The sequence below is a fragment of the Carassius auratus genome, unplaced genomic scaffold (assembly GCF_003368295.1).
Source record: "Carassius auratus strain Wakin unplaced genomic scaffold, ASM336829v1 scaf_tig00045054, whole genome shotgun sequence".
Lineage (NCBI taxonomy): Eukaryota > Metazoa > Chordata > Actinopteri > Cypriniformes > Cyprinidae > Carassius > Carassius auratus.
The window spans coordinates 36,787-59,607 of NW_020526870.1; the positions used below are offsets into that span (position 1 = coordinate 36,787).

The following is a 22,821-nucleotide window of genomic DNA, read 5'->3' on the forward strand; positions in this document are numbered from 1 at the left end:
CTCTGAAAGCTGCCGGCATCAACGTACTGTATGTCCTTAACGTCTTTCAGTTCCCTCTTCTCCCAGAAGCCCTGGAACCTGCTGAAGTGAATGTCTGTCCATATATCACAGCTGACTTTGATTTATCAATTAATTACTGATCCACAACAAAACCCAGCGGACCACATGGCCCCTTTTGGCATCACACATTTGGGTTTTTAATTATGAGCAGTTCCAATCCGGCACTCAGATAAGAGTCAAGCTTTAAAAGATATTTGTGTGCTAGTGCTCAGATTATTCCCATATAAATTTAGTGTTATTTTAGGCACATACGGGTGATTCTTTAATTAGTAACACTTTCATTACTTTACACACACACACACACACACACACATATATATATATATATATATATATATAGTTGAAGAAAGTTAGCTGCCAACCAGCACCCAAAGAAGGTATGGCTAGGTATCATCTATGTAAAAATGCTACAGAATATTACACTTACGAAAAATTTAACCTAAAGGGATCAAATACAATGAAAACAAGAGAGGTCCCAATATTTAACCCTGAGGTACACCACAAGTTAATGGTACTATAGAAGATAAAAAAATTCCAATCTCCACCAAAAATCTGAAAGATCCAATTTAAACCAATGTCAGTGGTGTCAAAGGTAAAACATTTTTACACTGGGTTTTGTATCATTGTCATTTAAATGTATGTGCTTTCTTGTTTGTTTTATAAAAAAAATGCATAAATATATTTGCTTTGCCTTAATGTTGAAAACTAAAACATATGTCCTTCAGTAAAGAGTTAATGATCATCTTTGAAGTGGATTTTGGTATAATGTGTGATGTTGGACTTGCTAATACAAGTTAACATTCAATTTCCTTTGATCTTACATAAGTAAGAAGAAATGGAGTTTCTGAATTACAGTTTGCAAATCACTGACTGGTTTAGTAATGACATCTAATAAAGCTACTCTCAGATCATGATGTATGTATCCAAAAAATTAAAGGAACCTCTGATCTTTTAACTATAACTTATAAAAGATGTGCTTCTATTTCACTCTCATTTATATCATAATCAAACTGAAACTCAGTTGTTCTGTAAAATGCTTGGTGCTAGTATTGGTAATCCCTGTAAAGCCCACTGTTGCAGAATTACAACATCACTTTTAACAATAAAAAAAAAAACTTTTTTTTTTTCTTTATTTTCTTTTTTCTCAAGACCACATTGACATTTTATTACATAGAGACAATACTTATAAAAACACATTTTAATATAAATTGAAATATATATGATTAAGTTCTTATTACAGAAATGTAACAGTAACATTATTGTTATCATTCTTGAGATCTATTATTATCTATTATAATTTACCCGTAATGTGGAATAATTACTTGCAAATATGAAATATATACAATATAAATAAATAAAAAAGTGCAATTATATTAGTATTTAAACACTACCCTAAATGCACAGTGTAAAGTGTTGATTGTTTGATGGTAAACAATATTTGTTTAAAAATAGGTAAAAACGAGGTCACCGAGGTTCCAATGATCTGAATGACTAATTTCCTGATTAAAACTCCTCATATGAATGTTTGCATGACATGTATAATTCAGTTTAGACAGTTTGCAAGAATGTTTATAGCGTCTGTGGTATGAAAATGATAGGGGCCAGACACGGGTGGATTGAACGAGGCTTGAGAGTTGTGGACTCATGAGTGAGGGTGCGGGCACAGCTCCTGCCAGTTGCTTTTCAATTAATTTGACACTTTAAAAAGTTAATCAACTGGGAAGTTTCAGATCAGTGTCAGGGATATCTTTATCTTTATCTTATCTTATCTTATCTTATCTTATCTAAAACATTTTAAACATTTATTTTTTTTTATATTTTTATAGCAATATCTGGCAACACCGCATCAGCGCTTGAACTAAAAATTAAAATAAAAAAGCCCACAGACAGGTTACTGCTGACAGGATACACATTCGGTAAGGCAAACACAAAAAATATCATATTATTCATCAGAAATGTTATCAACACTGTCAAAAACAATAGCATTTGACACTAGTAGTACACAGATCTAGAACAAGTAGGTAACAGAATGAAATGAAATAGCCTACGAAAACACTAGCCATGAAAAAGTCTATGCTATTTCATTCGGTAGGGTATATAGTAGTAGTACATTTTCACAAAGTAATGCAAAAAATATTCGTAAGAGCACTAGACAAAGTAATCAAATTTTTTTTAACAAAAATGACAAAAGTAATGTTATCATTGCATACTGAAAAATTATCCACCCAATAGTTTTTTTTTTTTTTTTTTTTGATGCAATGAATATGGTATAATGTAACAGTGTTCATCTACATGTCTGTCTCTTTTAAAGTGTTCAGTGTATATAATGAGTTGTATTTGTATTGGTTATTATAGCACAATTTGTAACCCCATCCCGGACCTCACTAAATTTCAAACCCTGGATATGGCAATGCACACACACACACACACACACACACACACACACACACACACACACACACACACATATATATATATATATATACTATACTGCAATTATTATTATAAAATGTTAAAAAAAAAAAAAAAATCTTAATAACAGTTGTCTTTGCTAAAACTGCATTACAGATGTTATTTTGTTCTTCTGTTAGTATCACATATTTTATATCTGCAGATAAAAAGATGTGTTTTTAATTCTTACACCACAACCTGAAGCAATAACAATTATTAGATGAGCTCTCTGTATCAGAGCTAATGGAAAGAGACAATATATTATATTCCACAGAATAATTACTCTGCGTATCATGTCACAAGTTTTTTTTTTTTTTTTTGCAATTAAAAGTTCTGTGAATCACAGTGAAGTTAGGAAACGTTGTTTTGTTTTTCAAGCATGTTCCTATCTTAAAACTGCAGGAAGAAATATATACCGGTGGGCCGAACTGATCTGGACAATGAATACATGAAAACAAAATATCACAGAGGCTAATGGACTTAATTAAACTGCTAGTTTTTCTAATTCAGAAACAAGGCTGTATCTGGTTAATTTAAGATAAACAGAGAACTGAGTAACATTTTTAAAATGAATTAGCATGCAAATTAAATCTGTTTAGTTTGTCATGTCTGTATCATCCAGACTATTACACCAACAAATCACAAAAGAACAAAAATAAATTAAATACAAAAATTGCAATGCAATAACTGTGAATTATTGTTATTTAAATTGTTTACACCAATAGAGAGAGAGAGAGAGAGAGAGAGAGAAACTCTTCTGTTCTAGCAATATCCTAAATTTATTCAAACTCTAATTAATGGCTTGAAGTTAAAAAAGCCTCTTGATAGGTGTGTATATATATATATATATATATATATATATATAGATGAAATTCTGAACTCTGAAATTTGAAACATGTAGGTTTGGGTGTAGTATGCATGTCCTAATTGCTCATTTTCTTTCCTTTCTTAACCGCCCGTCAAAAAACAAAACAGCAAAAATAACATCATGTTCATTTTCTTGTTAAGTTGACATATTATAATGATTTCCCCTGATAGAAAAAAAAAAAAAAAACAGGAAATACATGTTTTATGATGTGCTGCAGCTCTGGCTTTTATATAAACTAATTGGAATGTAACTATTGGACAAAAGTTGAATTACAGATTTAGTTTTCAAGAGAAGATTACTGTGATGTCAATAGGTATTACAGTAGGTAATGCAGGTAATAGTGTAGACATAAAGAGTCTGGCAGCAATATATTACGTGCAAAATCATATAATCAAGATAATCAATGAATGTCAAGTTTTTTTCACGATTACTGAACTAACTACATTATTTGTGATATCTCTTACACTGTAAAAAATGTACTGTAGAATTTACAGGATTTTACTGGCAAAAAAGTTGCCAATAAAATCCTGTAAAAATGATGTTAATTGCTGTAAAATGGATTACAGGATATTACTGCAAAGCAAATAACAGTTAATTGCTGTATGTGAAATACAGTAGTTTGTAGTATTTTTTACAGTAACATTGAATTTTACAAGTAGTTTATTTTACAGCAATATTTTGTAAATTCACTAAAGTACAGTATTTACCTGGCAAAAAAGTTGCCAATAAAATCCTGTAAATATATTTTACAGCATTTTTTTGTAATTTCATTAAATTACAGTATTTAGCTGGCAACAAAAGTTGCCAATAAAATCATGTAAATACCCCTAAATACAATATGATGTTGTAATAATTTAACAATGAAACTGCTTTAAAGAATAATTTTAACAGTAAACTATAAAATACTGATATAAATGCATTATCATGAGCTCTATCTTAATACATTTACAAATGAATGAAAACCAAGTCAATGATGTTGCAAATAAGTATTTATTAAAACTGGCAGAAAGACATTGCAAGGCTTTTAGTGGTAAAATAAAATTTTCAGTCTTTCAACAGTTAAATCTAATCATAAAAATAGCATAGCATCACAAATAACTGTTTAAAAAAAGCCATATTCAGAGTAGAACATTAACTTTCTATAAAAATGAAGGTCAATCAACAGAATTTGTATAATTTTTTTAAACATTTAAAAATAAAAATAAAAATGTTTTAAAGAAAAGGATTAAAATAAAATGCTGGAATCAACATTAAATCACAAATTCTGTTGTTTGAGCTTATGTTCTATTAAATTAAGAATATTCCTGCAAAAGACAATTTAATAAATACATACTGAAAGTCCATCAACTTTCTGAGATGAGCACACACATGAGGGTTGTCCCTCTTCTGAGACTTTTCCACTTGTTTTGCCTCTATGTGTCCGTCTTGTATCCAGTGAGTGTTGTGATTCCAAGAAAACATCTGCACATAAAAACAAGCAAAAGCATCAGGATAAAATTATGTATCAAATGAAACTAGCTCAATAAAATAAATGTCAAAATGCCACTTATACAATACATCAGCATTTACCAGTACTTAAAATGTTACTCCACCCCAAAATGAAAATCTTGCCATTAATCACTTACGTCCATGTCGTTCCAAACCCATAAAAGCTTCGTTCGTCTACGGAACACAATTTAAGATATTCTGAATGCAACTGGGAAGATTGTGGCCGTCCCATAGACTCTCCAGTAAATACCACTGTCAAGGCCCAGAAAAGTATGAAAGACATTATCAGAATAGTCCATCAGTGGTTCAACAGTAACGTTATGAAGCGACGACAATACTTTTTGTATGCAAAGAAAACTAAAATAAGGATTTATTCAACAATTAGTCTTCTCTGCGTCAGTGTAGTGCCATTTTTGAAGAGTATCTGTTGGACACACACTACATAGCCTGTTCTGTGTCAGCTGGGTCACATGGACACGCTTTCTATGTTTATTTACGCTTTGATTTGAACGAAAACAGCTATGATAACGACTTTGTTGAATAAAGTTGTTCTTTGTTTTCTTTGCATAAAAAAATTATTCTTGTAGCTTCGTGAAATTACAGTTGAACCACTGATGGCAGATGGACTATTCTGACAATCCTTTTCATACTTTTCTGGGCTTAGACATTGTTAATTGTTTGGCAGTCAGTGGGACAGACGCAAGCCTCCCGGTTCTCATCTGACATATCTAAAATTGTGTTCTGAAGATGAACATAGCTTTTACGGGTTTGGAACGACATTAACAGTTAACAGTGATGAATGACTACATTTCATTTTGAATAAGTAACGTTTTTCGCGAATGAAATTACTTAAGTAAAACTTCTTACCTTTGAAAAAATTAATGTGTGCAAAAGATGACTGCTCCCGGGACGCACAATGTTGAGGTATGAATTCACAACCATCTGACCCTCAAATAATCAAAAGCCACTGGGTGGACCTTAAATTAATAAATATAAGCAATAATGTAACCTACAATGCAGTATGTAATCTAAATTACAAGTTTATCAAATTATTTAAATAATTAATATATTACCTAATAAAATCAGCTTCAGAGTCTTGAAGCATCGAACATTTCTCCACATCATCTGATATTCTTTGCACCTAAAAGACATAAAGAAAATAATCTTGTGATTTCTTTAAAGCATTATGTATTGTAAATGAGACCAAAATTAACACCCCAAAAGGCATATATATTAGAATAAACAAACTATTATAAATTATATAATTTATAATTATAAATTGTAATATTACATTGTAGGACTGTACCACCAATCAAATTAAATAATTAACAGTGCAAAATTATATGAAATTTGAAAATACAATTAATAAATGTTGGAAAAATGCAATGCTGCTAATTAAACCTGAAACTAATCCGCCATTAGGTGGCAGTAAATAACTTAATGAGTGAATCAACTGAGTCATTCATTGATCCGTTCAAAAAGATGAATCATTTAGCTCAAGTTTGGAGAGTTTTGATTTGAGAATGAGCAAAATAGTTTTGCTTTGGTCTTTGTTTGGAACTATATTCGTCGGTGAAATACAACAACAGTTAATACTGTGTCTAAAAAAGTAAGTAAGTTGTGAACTAATTGTTTATTGAACTATGTATTTGCAATCGTGATACTCAGCAAAACAGCTCACTTGTGATGCTTCTTATATGTTATAAATAAACTCAACAGTTGAACATTTAACTTACCTCATGTGTTTTCTGTGAGTTTATGTGTGCTGTTAAGCTTTTTTGATGTTGAATGAAACGTTAATATAATCAGAATCAGTCTCGCGTTTCGATGCTTCCTCAGTCTTTTTTTTTTTTTTTAATCAGACGAACTTGTCCAGTCGGGCATATAAAGATGTCTTTCATTTATTATAGTAAGGCGTCGAGTCAATATGGGATAGTTGAACAAATATAAACGAATGAAATTTCAAATGTTGCTGTTCGTCAGTTATTTAGATATATAGTAACGTCTCCGGTTACTATCGTAACCTCGGTTCCCTGAGAGGCGGGAACGAGACATTACGTCAGCTAAGACGTATATGGGAACTCTTCCCTTCTCCACTTTCACTGAAATCTTATTGGCTAACGCCAGCTGGGGACAGCTGGCCAATTGACGCGTAGCATGCAAATACTGGCGGGTAAGCGTGCAGTATAAAATGCATGGGCGCGAAAATTACGTCAGAATCACGACTGAACGCTAGCACAGCTGATCAAACAGCGACCACGGCGGCTAACGTAATGTCTCGTTCCCGCCTCTCAGGGAACCGAGGTTACGATAGTAACCGGAGACGTTCCCTCTCGAGGCGGTAACTCAACATTACGTCAGCTAAGACGTATATGGGAACTGTATAAAATCCCGCCGTGAGAGCAGTGAAGATAAGCCCTGAACGGAGTCAATCACCCTCACACAAGCAGTACAGTTCTAGCCAATGGCCGTGTCGCTAAGAGTGCTTGCATCTGATAGGCGGAACTAGGCCAATGAGACATCTGCTCCGACCCTAACAAAATATGCATAACTTCAAGCAATATATCGAAATCTGCACTAACCAGGGCAGACACAAAGCAATAAGCACTCAAGCATGAGAGTTAAACAGAGTCGACGGCGTTTGCGGTGACTGCTGCATAAACCATTTAAACCATAACACAGAGTTAGCAGCCATGGTAACTACTGTATAGCTGGTTATAACAGCTTTAATGAATAAAACTTAACTCACCGAAAAACATGTGACGCTACAGAGGGAACATCCAGCTTGTTAAACCTGGCGATTGTGTTCTGGGAAGACCAGCCAGCAGCAAAACATAAATACTGGACAGACATACCTCTAGACCAGGCCCATCAGGAAGCATTTATAATGTCCTCGCAGAATGAGCTCTGATGTTGAGGGGGTAATCCTTCCCCTGGCATTTGATAGCGTCCACGATCCAGTGAGAAAGTCTCTGTTTAGAAACAGCACGTCCCTTATTACATCCACCAAGCACACGAACAGCTGGTCCGACTGACGAAAGGCGGCCGAGCAATTCATATACATCCGTAAAACCCTAACAGGGTCCCGGCGCTCTGAGTATCAGCGTCGCGCGAGGCTGACGGCTCAACAGATAAGGCGGGCAGGGAAACAAAACGGTGTATTGAGTGACTTCGAAACGAAACCCGGTCTCGGCCGGAGAGTGACATTACAGTCGCCAGGCCCGAAACCAATGCAATATCGTTCACCAAACACTCACGAAATTCTCCAAGGCACTTCGCTGAGGCGAGAGCAAGAGGCAAGGCAGTCTTCAGGGAAGCTCCTTAACCGCAATCGAAGCTAATGGCTCGAACGGTAAAAAGAGATAGAGCCCTCAAAACTAGAGCGAAATCCCACGGCGGCACGGATGGCGGCCATGAAGTACACAATCTACTTGCTCCCCTGAGAAAACTGAATACCAGGGCGTGCTTACCGATCGTTTACCCGTAACCGGGGAACGAAAGCGGCAATAGCGGTCACATACACCTTCAGCGTGGATGTTTTCAAACTCCCGCTATCCAACTGTGCTGTAGAAAGCGCAAAACATCCGACACGGAACAGGTCCCCGGGTCAATATAAATGTTCTCGCACCATTTTGTGAAAACTCACCACTTCCGAGTAGCAGCGAATGTTTGATGATGCTCGCGTTTCAGTAAGTGTGTTTAGCACTCGTCAGTGCAGAGAGTCCCGCTCATTAGGGTCCCCGCAGCGGCCACACATGAAGGTTCCACAGCTCGGGGCTGGGGTGCTATATTGTGCCATTCGCCTGAGACAGCAGGTCCTGCTTGAGGGGGATTCGCCATGTGGGAGCCATCAGTAACTCTCTCAGGTCCGCGAACCAGGGCTGATTCGGCCAGTTCGGGGCCACGAGTATAACTGAAGCTTTCTCCTCCCTGATTTTGCACAACACAGGCAGAATCTTCACAGGAAGGAACGTGTAAGCCTGGCTTCCGGCCAGCGCGATGTCAGAGCATCTCCCAGCAGGGGGGAGTGAGATAGCAACGTGTTCTCGCTCGTGGCAAACAATCCACTTCCTCCCTCCCAAATCATTAGATCTGATCTTGGGTGAAGCCAACATCTCCTTAAGGAATCCCGTTCCTCAAAAGCATGCTCACTCCACGGTTCAAAGTACCGGGGATGTGCGACGCTCCTATGGAGATTAAGTGTCGGTCCGCCCACAACAGGAAACTCGCTGCCTGTTTGAATAGAGCTCTGGAGCGCACGCCGTCCTGGCGATTTATGTACGAGACCACAGACGTGTTGTCGGTTTGAATCAGTACATGTTTCCGCTCCAATTTCGACCAAAAGGCTTGCAGGGATATTAGGACACCGCTTCCATTATTCCAAACGGTTTTGTGTCACCTTCTCTGTGACTCCGACCACAGGCCCAGACGGACTGCTCCCCGGCCTAGATCGCGTTCGTAGAGAAAAGAACTCCTGGGCTGAACATAACCGGGCTGTTCCACGGTCTCAGAGTGCTGACGCAACTGTGAATGACCGTAAGTGCTTGTGGACCGAAGACCACGCCCTCGGCGGAACTCGAGTTACAGCCAAAACTGTAGCGGCCGCAATGTAGCAGACCCAGATGGCACACTGAAGAAGCCGCCGCCATCAGTCCCAGAAGCCTCTGAAATTCCCTCAGTGCAAACGACCTGCCCAGTCAGAAACAGCGCAGAGTCGATGAAATGCTCTAGAGAGAGATGGGCTCGCATCGCCATCGAGTCCAAACATATTCCTAGATATGTTACAGTCCGACTCGTAAAAACACGCTCTTCTGCATATTCACACGCAGTCCCAGCGTATCCAAACGGCGAAACATTGTTTCCACGTGACTGATAGCACATCTCTTGAGTGGGCTAAAATCAGCCAATCGTCCAGATAATTCAACATGCGCATTCCGCTCGATCTGAGGGGAAATTTCGCTCTATCGCTCTCTCTCGAGCAGACTGAGAACTTCCTGTCGCAGAACAGGACGGTTTTGGGGCAAAGTCAGTGACGGGACCACGCCATTGAAGCGGGGAGGTCTGCGTTTGAATTGGAGAGAATATCCGTCGTGAATTATTCCCAGTATCCACGGTGAAACGCCCGGGATAGCCCTCTTACCGTCCATGAGATGACACGGCGGACGCGTTACGTCTAAGCCACTGATGGCTTCTTTTAATCAGGGCCCCGCCCCCGCGAGGCTGGAAGCACTGGCGGGAGGGCGGGCCATGGTGTGACACTCTTGCGCCATCCTGAGGCCATTATAATCATGGGCTGTGGCTCTGCGCTGTTTGAGACAGGGCGAGTGACACAACGTTGGGTGCAATAATTTGTATATATGCATCTTTAGTACAATTTTTACTCACAAAAACATCATTTAAACACATATAGCAATCGTCACCCATAGTGATGTGGGGGACATGATGCATGTGTCTTTGTGGTGTTGGCACTCTCGCTCCTTCGCGAGGCCATTATAATAATAGGTTGTGGCTCTGCACTGTTCTGAGACAGGGCGAGTGACACAGAGATGAGTGTAAGAGGAAGTAAAGCTCTTTAGTTGATTGTAACATGCTTTTATTGTGGAACTCACACAAACAGCATTCAAACATAGCAATCGTCGCCCGAAGAAACATGGGGGACATGATGCATCTGAACATTGAGGGTGACACCGTGTTCATGTGGTGTTGGCACTCTCGCGAGGCCAGTATAATCATGGGTTGTGGCTCTGCACTGTTCTGAGACAGGGCGAGTGACACAGAGATGAGTGTAAGAGGCAGTAAAGTTCTTTCGCTGATTGTATACCTGTTTTATTGTGGAACTCACACAAACAGCATTCAAACAGACATAGCAATCGTCGCCCGAAGAAACATGGGGGACATGATGCATTTGAACATTGAGGGTGACACCGTGTTTATGTGGTGTTGGCACTCTCGCGAGGCCAGTAATCATGGGTTGTGGCTCTGCACTGTTCTGAGACAGGGCGAGTGACACAGAGATGAGTGTAAGAGGCAGTAAAGCTCTTTCGCTGATTGTATACCTGCTTTTATTGTGAAACTCACACAAACAGCATTCAAACAGACATAGCAATCGTCGCCCGAAGGAAATGGGGGACATGATGCATATGAACATGGCGCTTGGGGGCGGGGCCTCCCGCTCACTCACTCTTTCACCGTCAGGGAGACGGCTCGTATGGCGCGCTGGCTCTCTCGCGGCGCGAGGTCCTCAACTGACCCTGACGTTACCTTCCAGGCTCTGACCACTGCTGGTTTCGGCAGAAACGAGCGTCCGGTTCAGAGCGGGGTGCCACTGCGGGTTATTTTAGCTGGTTTCAGAGCCTGGCCCGGTGCATAAGAATCTCGCAGAAGAAGACTGGGGTGAGCGACGGGGTATCACATGGCTCATACTTTGGCGCGCTTTCTGCGTCTCTGAGAATAGCTCCATGACGTCACTAAAGAGGCCGGAGGGAGCAACTGGAACGTTTAGGAGCGGCCTACGGTCCGCGTCTTTCAGGACAGCTAGGGAAGCCATAGGTGCCTGTAAAGATGACCATGAGCTCCGTGAAACAGCTGAGCAGAGCGCTTAATAGCAATCAGCGCGAGATCAGTTGCCGCGATCCTGATGACGTCAGCGCTACTGTGCCGCCGTTTGCCTGAAACACCTTGAGTATTGCCCTGGCAAAGAGCAGAAGCTGCACTCGCTCTTTCTAGACTGTGGTCCGGACCAAAAGCAGAGGGAGACGAGCACAGGTGTGTGGTAACAGTCTCCTAGACGGGGGGGGAGGGTTTCCGTCCCGTCCACGTGCGTGATATGGCCTTCGTAGCAGAGTGGGTGCGCGCCGATTGGGGTGCAGCCCACGATTTCACCACGAGCTCTTGCATACTGGAGGAGCCACGAGTCTAGTTACCTATCACAGGTTCGTCATGTGCGTTGCAAGCGAGACTCAGCTCCGAGACGACCTTTCCGAAGACCCTGACGAGCTTCTCCTGGAGGTCTCAGGGCCCTCTTGGTCGGGGCGGTCCCACTGAGAGGCCCAAACCTTTTTCGACGTCGAAGCGACATGGAGTCGTTTTCTTCGCCAGCACCGAAGAGGACGAAGTTCGCGGAAGCTATAGTCCACCACGCCGACGTCAAACTCGTCTTCGGGCGGGGGAGGGCCCACCAGCGGCTCGCTGGCGGCAGTGGGCCTCATTCCCGCCGTCCTCCGAGCCACTCTGGCTCTGAGGGCGCGCACTGGCAGCTTTCGGTACAGTGGGCGCAAGTGTTGTCCGTGTGAGAATCCCAAGCAGGTCACACAGAACTGTTGAAGGTCCGAATCAGCATTAGCAGCCATCGGATGCGGAGAGGAAAAACAGGGTGAGTAGTCCTCTATTTGCAACTTCCACGATGACTTAGATAAGACTTCTAGCGTGAAGAAAGAGATTCAGACGTAATTTTCGCGCCCATGCATTTTATACTGCACGCTTACCCGCCAGTATTTGCATGCTACGCGTCAATTGGCCAGCTGTCCCCAGCTGGCGTTAGCCAATAAGATTTCAGTGAAAGTGGAGAAGGGAAGAGTTCCCATATACGTCTTAGCTGACGTAATGTTGAGTTACCGCCTCGAGAGGGAACGTTAGTTACTATGACAATCGTTCGCATTAGGTAAACACTACTTTTAAATGCTCTCAATAAGAACATTGTACTTCCAAAAATCGAACATTTGGCGCAACTATGTTATGATAGCAATTCCCAGTTTACTGCACAGAAGTTACCAAGGCCACTAAATGTCAGGATAGGAGGCTATTGTGACATGAAATCGCTTATAGATTAACTTAAATAAATATAAAGGGTTATATTTCTTAAGTATAATTAAGTGAACTTACCAGGAATTATGAATAAAGCCTCTTATCTTCAATCGTTCTCGAGCTGCTCCAGTCGGCTGGGTTTCTGAATTTGAATGATGCGCGCGCAATCCCATAATGCCACACTACAGTAAATTAGTGTAGGAAACACCTGCTTCCTGTAAATGAATTACAGTTGACGTGGAAATATACTGTTAACAACTGTAAAACCTTATTTGACCCATAATGCATTGCGAATTACAGCTGCATCTTGTAAAATGTTTATACAGTAAAATTCTGTAAAATTTTGCTGTAGAAACTACAGCAATTTTTTACAGTGTACAGTGAGTGGTATTTGCTAGAATTTCGGGGGAATCATTTTATTATTAAACAAATTTATTTGTAAAATAAAATGATTTTGTTAACTTTTTCAAGTTCAAGGCAACAAGTGTTCTGTAAAACCGGAAAGATTTCACTACTATCATCCAAAATCCACTTGATTACCAAATGAGGTTATGATCAGTTCTTTATATGATCAGTTTTTCATCTGTTCTTACGTAGTTATGCTTCATGCCACAGCAAATCAGAAAAATCAGAGTTTATTATATATATAAAACCTCCTTCTGACATTCTTAATCAGTGAATGTCACAGACCTTTAAGAGAAGAGGGTGAAATTTCAGTGACACTGGAAAAAAAAAAGTGACACTGCTTTCTAAAAGATATATTCACATACTTTTTTTTGATGAATTAAGCTGTTAACTTGTTTAATGTGTCTGACACTCCCTCTGAGTTAAAACAAACCAATAACCCGGAGTAAATCATTGACTCAAACAGTACACTGACTGAACTGCTGTGAAGAGAGAACTGAAGACGAACACCGAGCCGAGCCAGATAATGACTCGTTCATGAGTCAAGAACCGTTTCTGTCAGACGCGTCCGATTCGTGAACCGAGGAGCTGATGATACTGCGCATGTGTGATTTAGCGTGAAGCAAACCGACACACAGAGCGTCTGAAACGAACTGATTCTTTTGGTGATTGATTCTGAACTAATTATGTGTTAATGTTATTAGCCCAGGTGCAGTCAACGCCAATGACGCCATTGCGTCGAGCGCAAAAGAATCGGTGAACTGTTTTCTTCAACTGGTTTATTGAATCGAACTGTCAGAAAGAACTAACGTTACTAGTCATCCGACAACCGATGCAACCGGTTCTTGACTCGTGAACGAGTCATTATCTGGCTCGGCTCGGTGTTCATTTCTCTCTTCACAGCAGTTCAGTCAGCACGCGTAGTCTTCTTAATCGCTTGATTCGCTCAATGATGTGCCAGCTTCATCAAACCTGCCATGCCATCTACAGTTCTGGCAGTGGTTTGTAATGGAATGATTCGTAACATTTTTATAATTGTAACGAGTAACGATGCAGCACATTAAAAAAATATCGGAGTAAAAGTATTAAACTCAGCGAAAATATGTACTGAAGTAAAAGTGGAAGTAGGAGAAAAAAATAATACTCTAGTAAAGTACAGATACCGCCTTTTAGTACTTAAGTACAGTAGTGAAGTAGTTCTACTTCGTTACTATACATCTCTGGTCATAGCAAGGCGTTCATCTTTTTAGGGTGTCCATTCTTTTCATATTTTGAACAAAACATTGCTTAATGAAAAATTATAGTATTAGAATCAAAGTACTGGGCAAATTAAAGACGCACAATAAATCTCAAAAGGCATTCTGGGCACTACTGGCATATAGAGAACACAAATGAACACATATCTGAAAGCATGTTAGGATCTCTTCACTGAGATTTGTAACTGTACTATTTGCTGCAAAACAATATCAAGCAGAACAGGAGAACATATTCAAGACAAAGTAAGGATACACTGTGCATTGTTGGCAGAAGATAAAACACTTGGTCTGTGAATGTGATAAATCCTGAAGTAGATCCTGAGGTATTTATAAGACAACCTCCAGACGGGCAACAACAGACTATGATGAACCTCAATCTTCTTTTCTTCTCTCAGCCCTGCGGCCTTTAAAAGCCCAGAGACAGTCTGAATCCATGCATCTTGATCCTCAATAAGAAACCCTGACCCTACAGAGGGGGTCAACCAGTCCACTGGTGTAGAAGCACTAAGTCTATTCTGAGATCTTTGAAAACAGCTCCCGGATCACAAGTGAACAGAACATGAAGGCCAGGCAGTTTTATAAATACCTGTGATCCCACCTAAAGAGCAGAGTAGTGCACAAAACAACAGAAAATGTAGACTGCACCTTATGTTTGCAGGAGTTTCAGGTCTTGCTCCGTTTGAACAGTTTGATATATTGACTCAACAAATAAATATCTGATGTTGTGTATTGAGTATTTGTGAACTGTTTTACACTGATTTAGTACATTTATCACATCAAAAGTTTGAGGCAGATTAAAGTTTATGAGCAAGTCTTATGTTCACCAAAGTTGCATTTATTTATTAAAAAAAAAGATTAAAATAAATACAGTAAAAATAGTAATATAATGTTAAATATTATTACAATTTAAAATGATTATTTTTTCTATTTTAATGCATTATAACTGTTAATGTATTTCTTTGATGGCAAAGCTGAATTTTCAGCATCCCCACTCCAGTCTTCAGTGTCACATGATCCTTCAGAAAGCATTCTAATGTCTGGATTTGCTGCTGAAGACACATTATCAATTTTGGAAACAGTTGCTGATTCTTATTTTGGTGGAAACTTTAATGCTGGATTTTTTTATTGAAAAGAAATTCAAAAGAACAGCATTTATTTGAAATACAAATATTGTATACCATTATACAGTAAATGTTTTAATGCCACTTTTAATCAATTTAATACATCCTAACTAAATAAATGTAGAAATGTATTGCACATTGCTATACTATTTTGTTTTGAGCAAGCATGTGGCGGCCAAACTCAATCATATTAGTTGTAAACTCTGATTATGGTCAGACTAGCCAGTTTGTAAGACCGTGACTAGAAAAGTGAATGAACCATAACATGCCCATAATAATAATCAAATATCTAAATTAAGATCAGATCTAAAATGATGATCAGCATATAATTAGAATCAGTCTACATTTGAGACCTTCTTTAATTGGTGTCAGATCAAATTAATAACACAGTCAATTACAAAGTAAATTAAACTGCTCAAGACAATTCTTCTAGAATCACGAGAAAAGATACACCTGCAGGAAATCACTGATGTAGCTGTCAGCTCGGTGGGTGCATCTTTAGCTGTGTTCATTTGGTGTGTGCTGTCCACTCACCATTCAAAGTCATGTGCTCTGCAAATACAGGGTTCTGCAGACAGGATCCTGGAGTTGTCCCATCCAACCATGCAATAGTTTCCTGGACGACGCTTCATGTAGATCTGCTTTTGACCCATTATGCATGGCTCACCCTAAGAAAACCATATCTAAGTCAGTTGCAACCGATATTGCGATTTCGAAATTGTGTTTTTGCATGTTTTTTCGTTTTACCTGGTTATGCAGGTGCCAGGTTTGGTAGTCTCCCTCTGTGCACCTTCTGGTGAATATGGGCTTGTAGTCAATTTTGATAAGCTGCCATTCAGAACGATGACTGAAGTGTCCAAAAAACCTGCCAATTGACAAAGAAATGTTTAATTCTCATAGAGCGCACTCATTTTTAAGTGAAGCAGGAAACTTTCATTAGCTGGCCCAGATGTGTAAGCATTGGAATTAAACTTTAAGCAAAAAAGTACATCTCCAGAGGCCGGATTGAGCATTACTGGGTTACTTCATTAGTTAGGTCTGAAATCGCTCCCTGTATCCTATAAATTGGACAATATGGGGATAGTAACATTATCTGAATTTAGAGTGAACAATGCCATGTGTAGTTCATTCTTTTCTAAATGAAGTTTGATATAATACTTTCTTGACTAAACTGGATAACACACACACAAATATCATTTAAAATAAATAATCAAATACTTCTTATGTGATTCTTATTAGCAGTTATTTAATACCCTTGTTTTAATCAGTGTGAGCACGGCAAGTAACATAACAAAGATTTATGAAAAAGACTATGAAACCACTTCATAAAGTGAAGTAATACTGAGACACAATGTAAAATGAAAATGTGTGAGAGGTTACCAAATCTTGTGCTGTTTCTATCTGTGTAGCACCTACTGCTCTGCTGATTCCTCTTATATAGTTTACTTTTCCCAATAATTTCCAGTTAAATTCAGTCCTGTCTTTCAATCCTATTGCTACAAGACTTTTTTTTTTTTTTTTTGTGTTCAAAGTAATAATTAAAAAGTATGATACAACCCTATTAAACTACAGACCAGCACTGAGACACAACGAGAAGTGTTATTGGTTCACTGAGACTAACAACATTAGCTTAAGTGTCTGATTAATTAACCTTTCCTCACAAGAGTATCTCTTGAACGAACAGGTTTTAGAGCTCAGAGGAATCTATTCTTCTGTAATAAATAGGACATAATGAGGACACACAGGCTCTGTGTGCGTGTGTGAGAGATAGATGGTTGTCAAAATTAAACCTCTATAGACTTACGTCATGATCTGATTTTCTGCACCTGCCTCCACCAGAACACCGTCCACGAAGAGCGGCATGGCTGAGAAACTGTGACGCGTCCACTGACGACCTTCATCAAAACTGATCCTGCAGAAGACATTGAGATGTTCAAATCTCAATAGATGACAAAACTACAAACAAATGAATGTTGTGCATCCAGTGCAGGGCAGATTAATTGTGAATTGTAGTCTGTTACTGATTCCAGATTACTGTACATAAAAAAAAATTACAGTTAGTAATGTAATCCATTAGATTACACATTTTTGGTAATATAATCAGACTACTTTTTAGATTACTTTTAGATTACTTTCTAACTTTCTAACTTGTTTATCATATTGATTTAAATAGGATAATCTTTTGTATCGTATTGCCAGATTACATGTACTCAGTTACTACCCAGCACTGCACGCAATTTTGAAGTGTAAGTGAACGATAATGAAGTTTCAATTATGGCTGAACTATAATTTAAATAATCTGTTTTAAAGGGAATAAGATGCGAACAAAAAGCAGAGATACATAAAAACCCAGTAAAAGTACAATAAAGCAGAGGTCGAAGAAAACCAGACGCAACATCAAAACATAGAAGAAACGTCTACAAATGTGGAAGGGAACAGAAGCAAGCAAAAGCTGCAGAGCTTTCTTCTTTCAGGTCTGATCATGATACTTTCTGACAGCTTTTCAGCATCATTTCACAGGTGCAAACAGTAGACTAGCATGTGTGACAAGGTTGCAACGATGCACAATGGCACTGCTTCCAAGTTCTCTCGGGTCTGATAAAAGCAACAGTCGGAGTTAGTGTTGACATGTATCCATTAAGAGAACATACAGTCAAGGCTGTTATTTGAAGTCATGCTTGCAGGAAATGACACAACTGCCCTACACATTTGTGTCTCCACTTACTTTTCGCTTGAGTTGTTTAAGAGAACTATAAAAATGAAGGTGCCACACTTCAGTGGACCTAAAACTAAAGCCAAATGCTTTGAGTGATAAGAGAGAAAAGATTTGAGACTCTGGAGGATTAAACATCACTGAAGCAAAACCAGGGTCGGCCAATTTGAAAAGGGAACCAATGTGTGAACTCGGGGGGATAAGTGGGAAGCTTTAATATGGAACACTTCCCATGGTGCGCCATGTAAAAACTGATTCCAATCTGTTATTTGGCACCCTTTGTGTCCTGCCGTTTCATTTTTGTTTGTGTGGAGAGCATGTTCGATCTACACCAACCCGACGATTGATTTTTTTTTCCCTCAATGATCTTAATACTACAGAACCGACCCTGTCAGACAGATGGAGCGCCAACTGTAGTAACTGAAGCAGAATTTCTCCAAACCAGCATGAATAAACCTGGCAGAAGCAAGCTTATTTCACCTACCAAAGATGTCTAGTGGGCACAGTGGGCTGCTTCACGGCAACCAAAGCTCCACCTTTGTCCAAAAACCACACGTTGTGCTCTTCTTCAAAAATCTGCATCATTGGAAGAACAACATGGGGTTATTTTCATTTTATTGCACAAATAGGCTCAAAAGGGCATTTTTGCGTAGACATTTGTGCACTTTTCTCACAGTCATACAGAAGTTTTTCTAGCTTTTGTACTCTGGGTTAACCTTTCGGTTTTTGCGATGGAGTTCTACAGAGATGACATGTTTTTGAAGGACAAAACCAAGCCAAAGTTAGCATTTAAGCACTTACAGTTCCATTTTTCTGAATCAATGGGGTATTTTAAATGTGTTTTTGGTATAATGACTGAAATATAAGGTTTGTGGTTAATACAAGATCAAGATTATGGCTGTCAGTAACAACTACTTTTGGTAATTGAGTAATTGGTTGACTATTCTGACCATTAATTGAGTAATCTGACAATTCGTTATTTTTTTGTGGTAATAAAATATACCTAAGCAGACAATAGTCTTTACACAAATACATAAAATACATAATGTATTATAAACAATAATAAACAATAAACTACATTATGCATTATAGAGACTGCAGAAGGTGCCAAAAGCCTGTTTTTAAAAACTTATATTTTTAAATCGCAATAAACAGTTACCAAAATGAGAAAGATATTGATGTGTTCTTATGTGTTTGCGTGGGTTTATAAATTATTTACCTTACAAATATGATGACATGGCGCACGTTGCGTTCATAATAAATGCAAACTCACAACAATATTCAGAGATGGAGTTTTAGACGCTCCACACATGTAAATGATAACAGTTTGCGTGGAGCAGCATTTACTGTGAATGGAGCCGCTCTGAAAAGCACGTATGTAACCTACATGCATGTATATAATTAAAGCTCAATGCATATTTAATTGAATCGTAACATTTGTGAATTCACAATAGCATTATGCTTCATGGTCTTATAATGCATTTAATGGATTATCAGCATTGAATGCGTCACATCCGTTATTTTTTGCTGGTTACTCGACATGAGTATATCACAATTAAAAACCTTCTGTGAGTTTACTTGAAAAAATGATGTTGCTATCAATTGGCTAAAACGGGAAGTATGAACCAGTGTGAACTAGCCATACCTGTCTCCAGTTATTGCCTGCATCTGATGAAATGAACATCGCCACATTATTGTAAGACAGCTCCGACCCAATATTTCCTGGGAAACGAACCAAATCCGAAAAATAATTGTGTTAAATAATGAAACAATGTCAAACACCAAGCATAGCACATTCAAAATTCATAAATCGACAAATGTGTATTTGTACTTGACTAAGCAGCTTTTGTAACTGAGGTCAGACAGCATGGTTCAATATTTGCTCAATCCATGCTCATACAAACTTAATATACTCACAACATACATACAAACAAACTCAGTTCTGACTGGCATGTTCATGAGCGCACAATCCTGACACACAACCACACTGGACAAAAAAAAAAAAAAAGGTTGCTTCCACAACAATGAGGTTAAATGGAGGTTTTGAGAAGAAAAAAACTTGATGTCTCACACTGTGCTCAGGATTGCCAAGACACAAAAGTCTGAAATTAAAAATCAAGCGCCACAGTATGAACTCAAAACACTTCTTATCAAATGTCTCATCCAAGACCAAATGATTTGAGCTATGCTACCCATACTCATTTTAAATCTCCATACTTTTACACTGTCATCAATTGTCTCATTTTGTGCATTTTAGATATTACTTCTGAGGATTTTATTTTTTCTCAAACGACTATGAATTACAAAAGAGAGAACAAGATAATGATAAGGTGAGTGCCACAACTACCATTCTTGTGTATCGTAGTTGTGTTGTTTTACACCTACGCACACAAACATCATGACTAGCATAAACCCTCCCGCAGTCTTCTCCACTTTTTTGGTGTTGCCCTTTTCTAAGACTGTCACAATGAACAGAGCGGAAGTGATTGTACGTCCTTGAGTTGCCTGTGAGAAATGAGTTTGTTTCCTTCAACTGACAACTTAAACAGCAAACCCACTGGGAATGTGAAATGAGAGAGCTGTTCATGTTTAAAGAACTTTTGTATATTTAAAACGAAGGGGTATTTCAAAACTGTATATAAAATAAACACTTGGTGTGCTTGCTTGGCCAAAATTAGACTGAAGATGTGAAGAAAAAGGCTTTAATAAACATAAACTAACAAATCTTTTTTTTTAAGTTTTTTTTTTTTTTTTAGGTTTTTGAAAGTTTATGTAAAAGCACTTGGTGTTCAAAGTATTATATATATTTTTTTTAATATATTAATTTTACAAATATGTGGTCTACAATCATGAATACAGGTTATATATATATATATAAATATATATTATCCACCAATAAAGAGTAGTCTATTAGGTGGAGCATATTGTCACAAGGCCGTATACGAACTTTAAAATAGAATAGTTGTAGGTATTTCAGTAGATTAACAATAGAATAGTTGTACATATTACATAACACAGGAATAGCTAAAAATAAAATAAAATAAAATAAAATAAAACAAAATTACAATTACAAGATATACTACTGTTCAAAAGACCATGAGAGGTCAAAGATGCAAATTATAGGCCTACATCAGAGATGATTATAATTCACCCCAAAATTATTAAAATTGTCAACCTCATGTCATTCCAAACATTATATATATATATTTTTCTCTTTAGAACAAAAGCAGTATTTTTGAAGTATGTTGGTAACCAAAAACGTTTGTCCACCACTGACGTCCACATTTCTCAAAATGAAGACAGAAATTCATATTTGTTTAAGACGGCATGAGGGCAAGTAAATAATTTTCATTGTCAGGTGAACTATCCATTTAAAAGTTGTTTGTATTTGTGATTTAGGATGATTTGCTCATAAACAAGCTGAGTCGTACTCCAAATTACATTTTATTTTGGAGCCAAAATCCACTTTCACACCAACTAAACGACCAAACGCTGACTGCAAACAAACATGAGAGTCTGCAGCAAAAGCTCTGGCATAAAAGCATCCTTAGTGACCAGCCTGACGTAACAAGCAATGTTTACGTTTCTTAGAAACACGCCAACACACCCAACAATGGCCGAACATGACAGTCCCACACATGCCGCTCGTGTTTTCATTTACCTGTAGCCACGATGACTCCCGGCACCGAGCTCTTGGTGGAAATGGAGCCTGAGAGGTACGGGTTCTCTGACATCTGCAGTTGTAGGTGCAGCGAGCAAAACGGCTGAGCAGAGAGAAAGTGACACATCCTCCATTAGCCACAACAAAGCTATTATGTAGCTGTCAATCAAAAGGAGCCGACGTGATCCCGCAGGCATGAGAAAGTCTAAGACAATAAGCTCACGAGTACTGCTGCCTTGGCTATAATGCAGGCGACTTTATTACACAATTCATAATACAGAAGCAACTCCCATAATTCACTGTCATGACCCTGGAGAAACACTGATAATGCTGGGTGATCCATTGCATACTGGATACCGTTAATCTCGCCGTCGGAGATCCACGTGTAAACAAAATAACACAGTTCAGGTAAATCAAGACGATAAATCTAGAAAGCAAACTCAGCCAATCAAGTTAAAGGACGATATAAAGGCAACACAAACAGGATTTAGGAAATAATAGCTTCTGTGGGAATAATTCTGCGTTCTGTTTAAATTCAGATGTAGAATGTTCTAACAAAGTAAAAAAAAACTTTGGTAAACAGAGAATAAACATTGCTCTGCAATGTTAACATGTTCTATAGGTGCATAATTATCAGCATACAGGATAACACTGGTCTCTGCTAACATTTGTAAAAAAAAAAAAAAGATCACATAATGTAAGCACTACTGTATGACTTGTGGATATATTTTGTTTGCCTATTATGTGCTCCCTGGATGCTGAAAAGGTACACAATGTCTTGAGGGATGAATTTCTGTTTCCAAGTTTCCAAGTTTAAGTGGGATTCTATTATACTTTTCAAAGTAGGAAGTTGATTTCCCAGATTGGAGAGCAGCATAACACTATGCTGTGACATGGCTCGTCAAAACTAAATCGTGCTCATTATGATCAGCTGTCTGCACTGGAAGCAGCTGATGGCACATAGCGGATGCTCTATTTCAGTTTCTATCACGTGG

General features: G+C 38.5%; 1 protein-coding gene and 1 long non-coding RNA gene across 2 annotated transcripts in view; both read right to left on the reverse strand.

Moving 5' to 3' along the window:
* The window catches only part of LOC113087664 (VPS10 domain-containing receptor SorCS3-like), a gene marked incomplete at its 5' end in the record, with an annotated part of 60,011 nt that overhangs the window by 25,312 nt on the left and 11,878 nt on the right, over positions 1-22,821 (reverse strand). Inside the window, 6 exons of the mRNA XM_026255613.1 lie at positions 15,987-16,120; positions 16,200-16,317; positions 17,257-17,364; positions 18,650-18,741; positions 19,811-19,887; positions 21,827-21,929. Coding sequence (XP_026111398.1) covers positions 15,987-16,120; positions 16,200-16,317; positions 17,257-17,364; positions 18,650-18,741; positions 19,811-19,887; positions 21,827-21,929 — 632 coding nt within the window. The remainder of the gene's footprint in view (positions 1-15,986; positions 16,121-16,199; positions 16,318-17,256; positions 17,365-18,649; positions 18,742-19,810; positions 19,888-21,826; positions 21,930-22,821) is intronic.
* LOC113087665 (uncharacterized) lies at positions 5,831-12,789 on the reverse strand. Its single transcript, XR_003285600.1, has 3 exons — positions 12,749-12,789; positions 5,941-6,008; positions 5,831-5,844 (listed from the first exon to the last, which is right to left on the reverse strand). It is a non-coding gene; the product is annotated as an uncharacterized LOC113087665 (long non-coding RNA).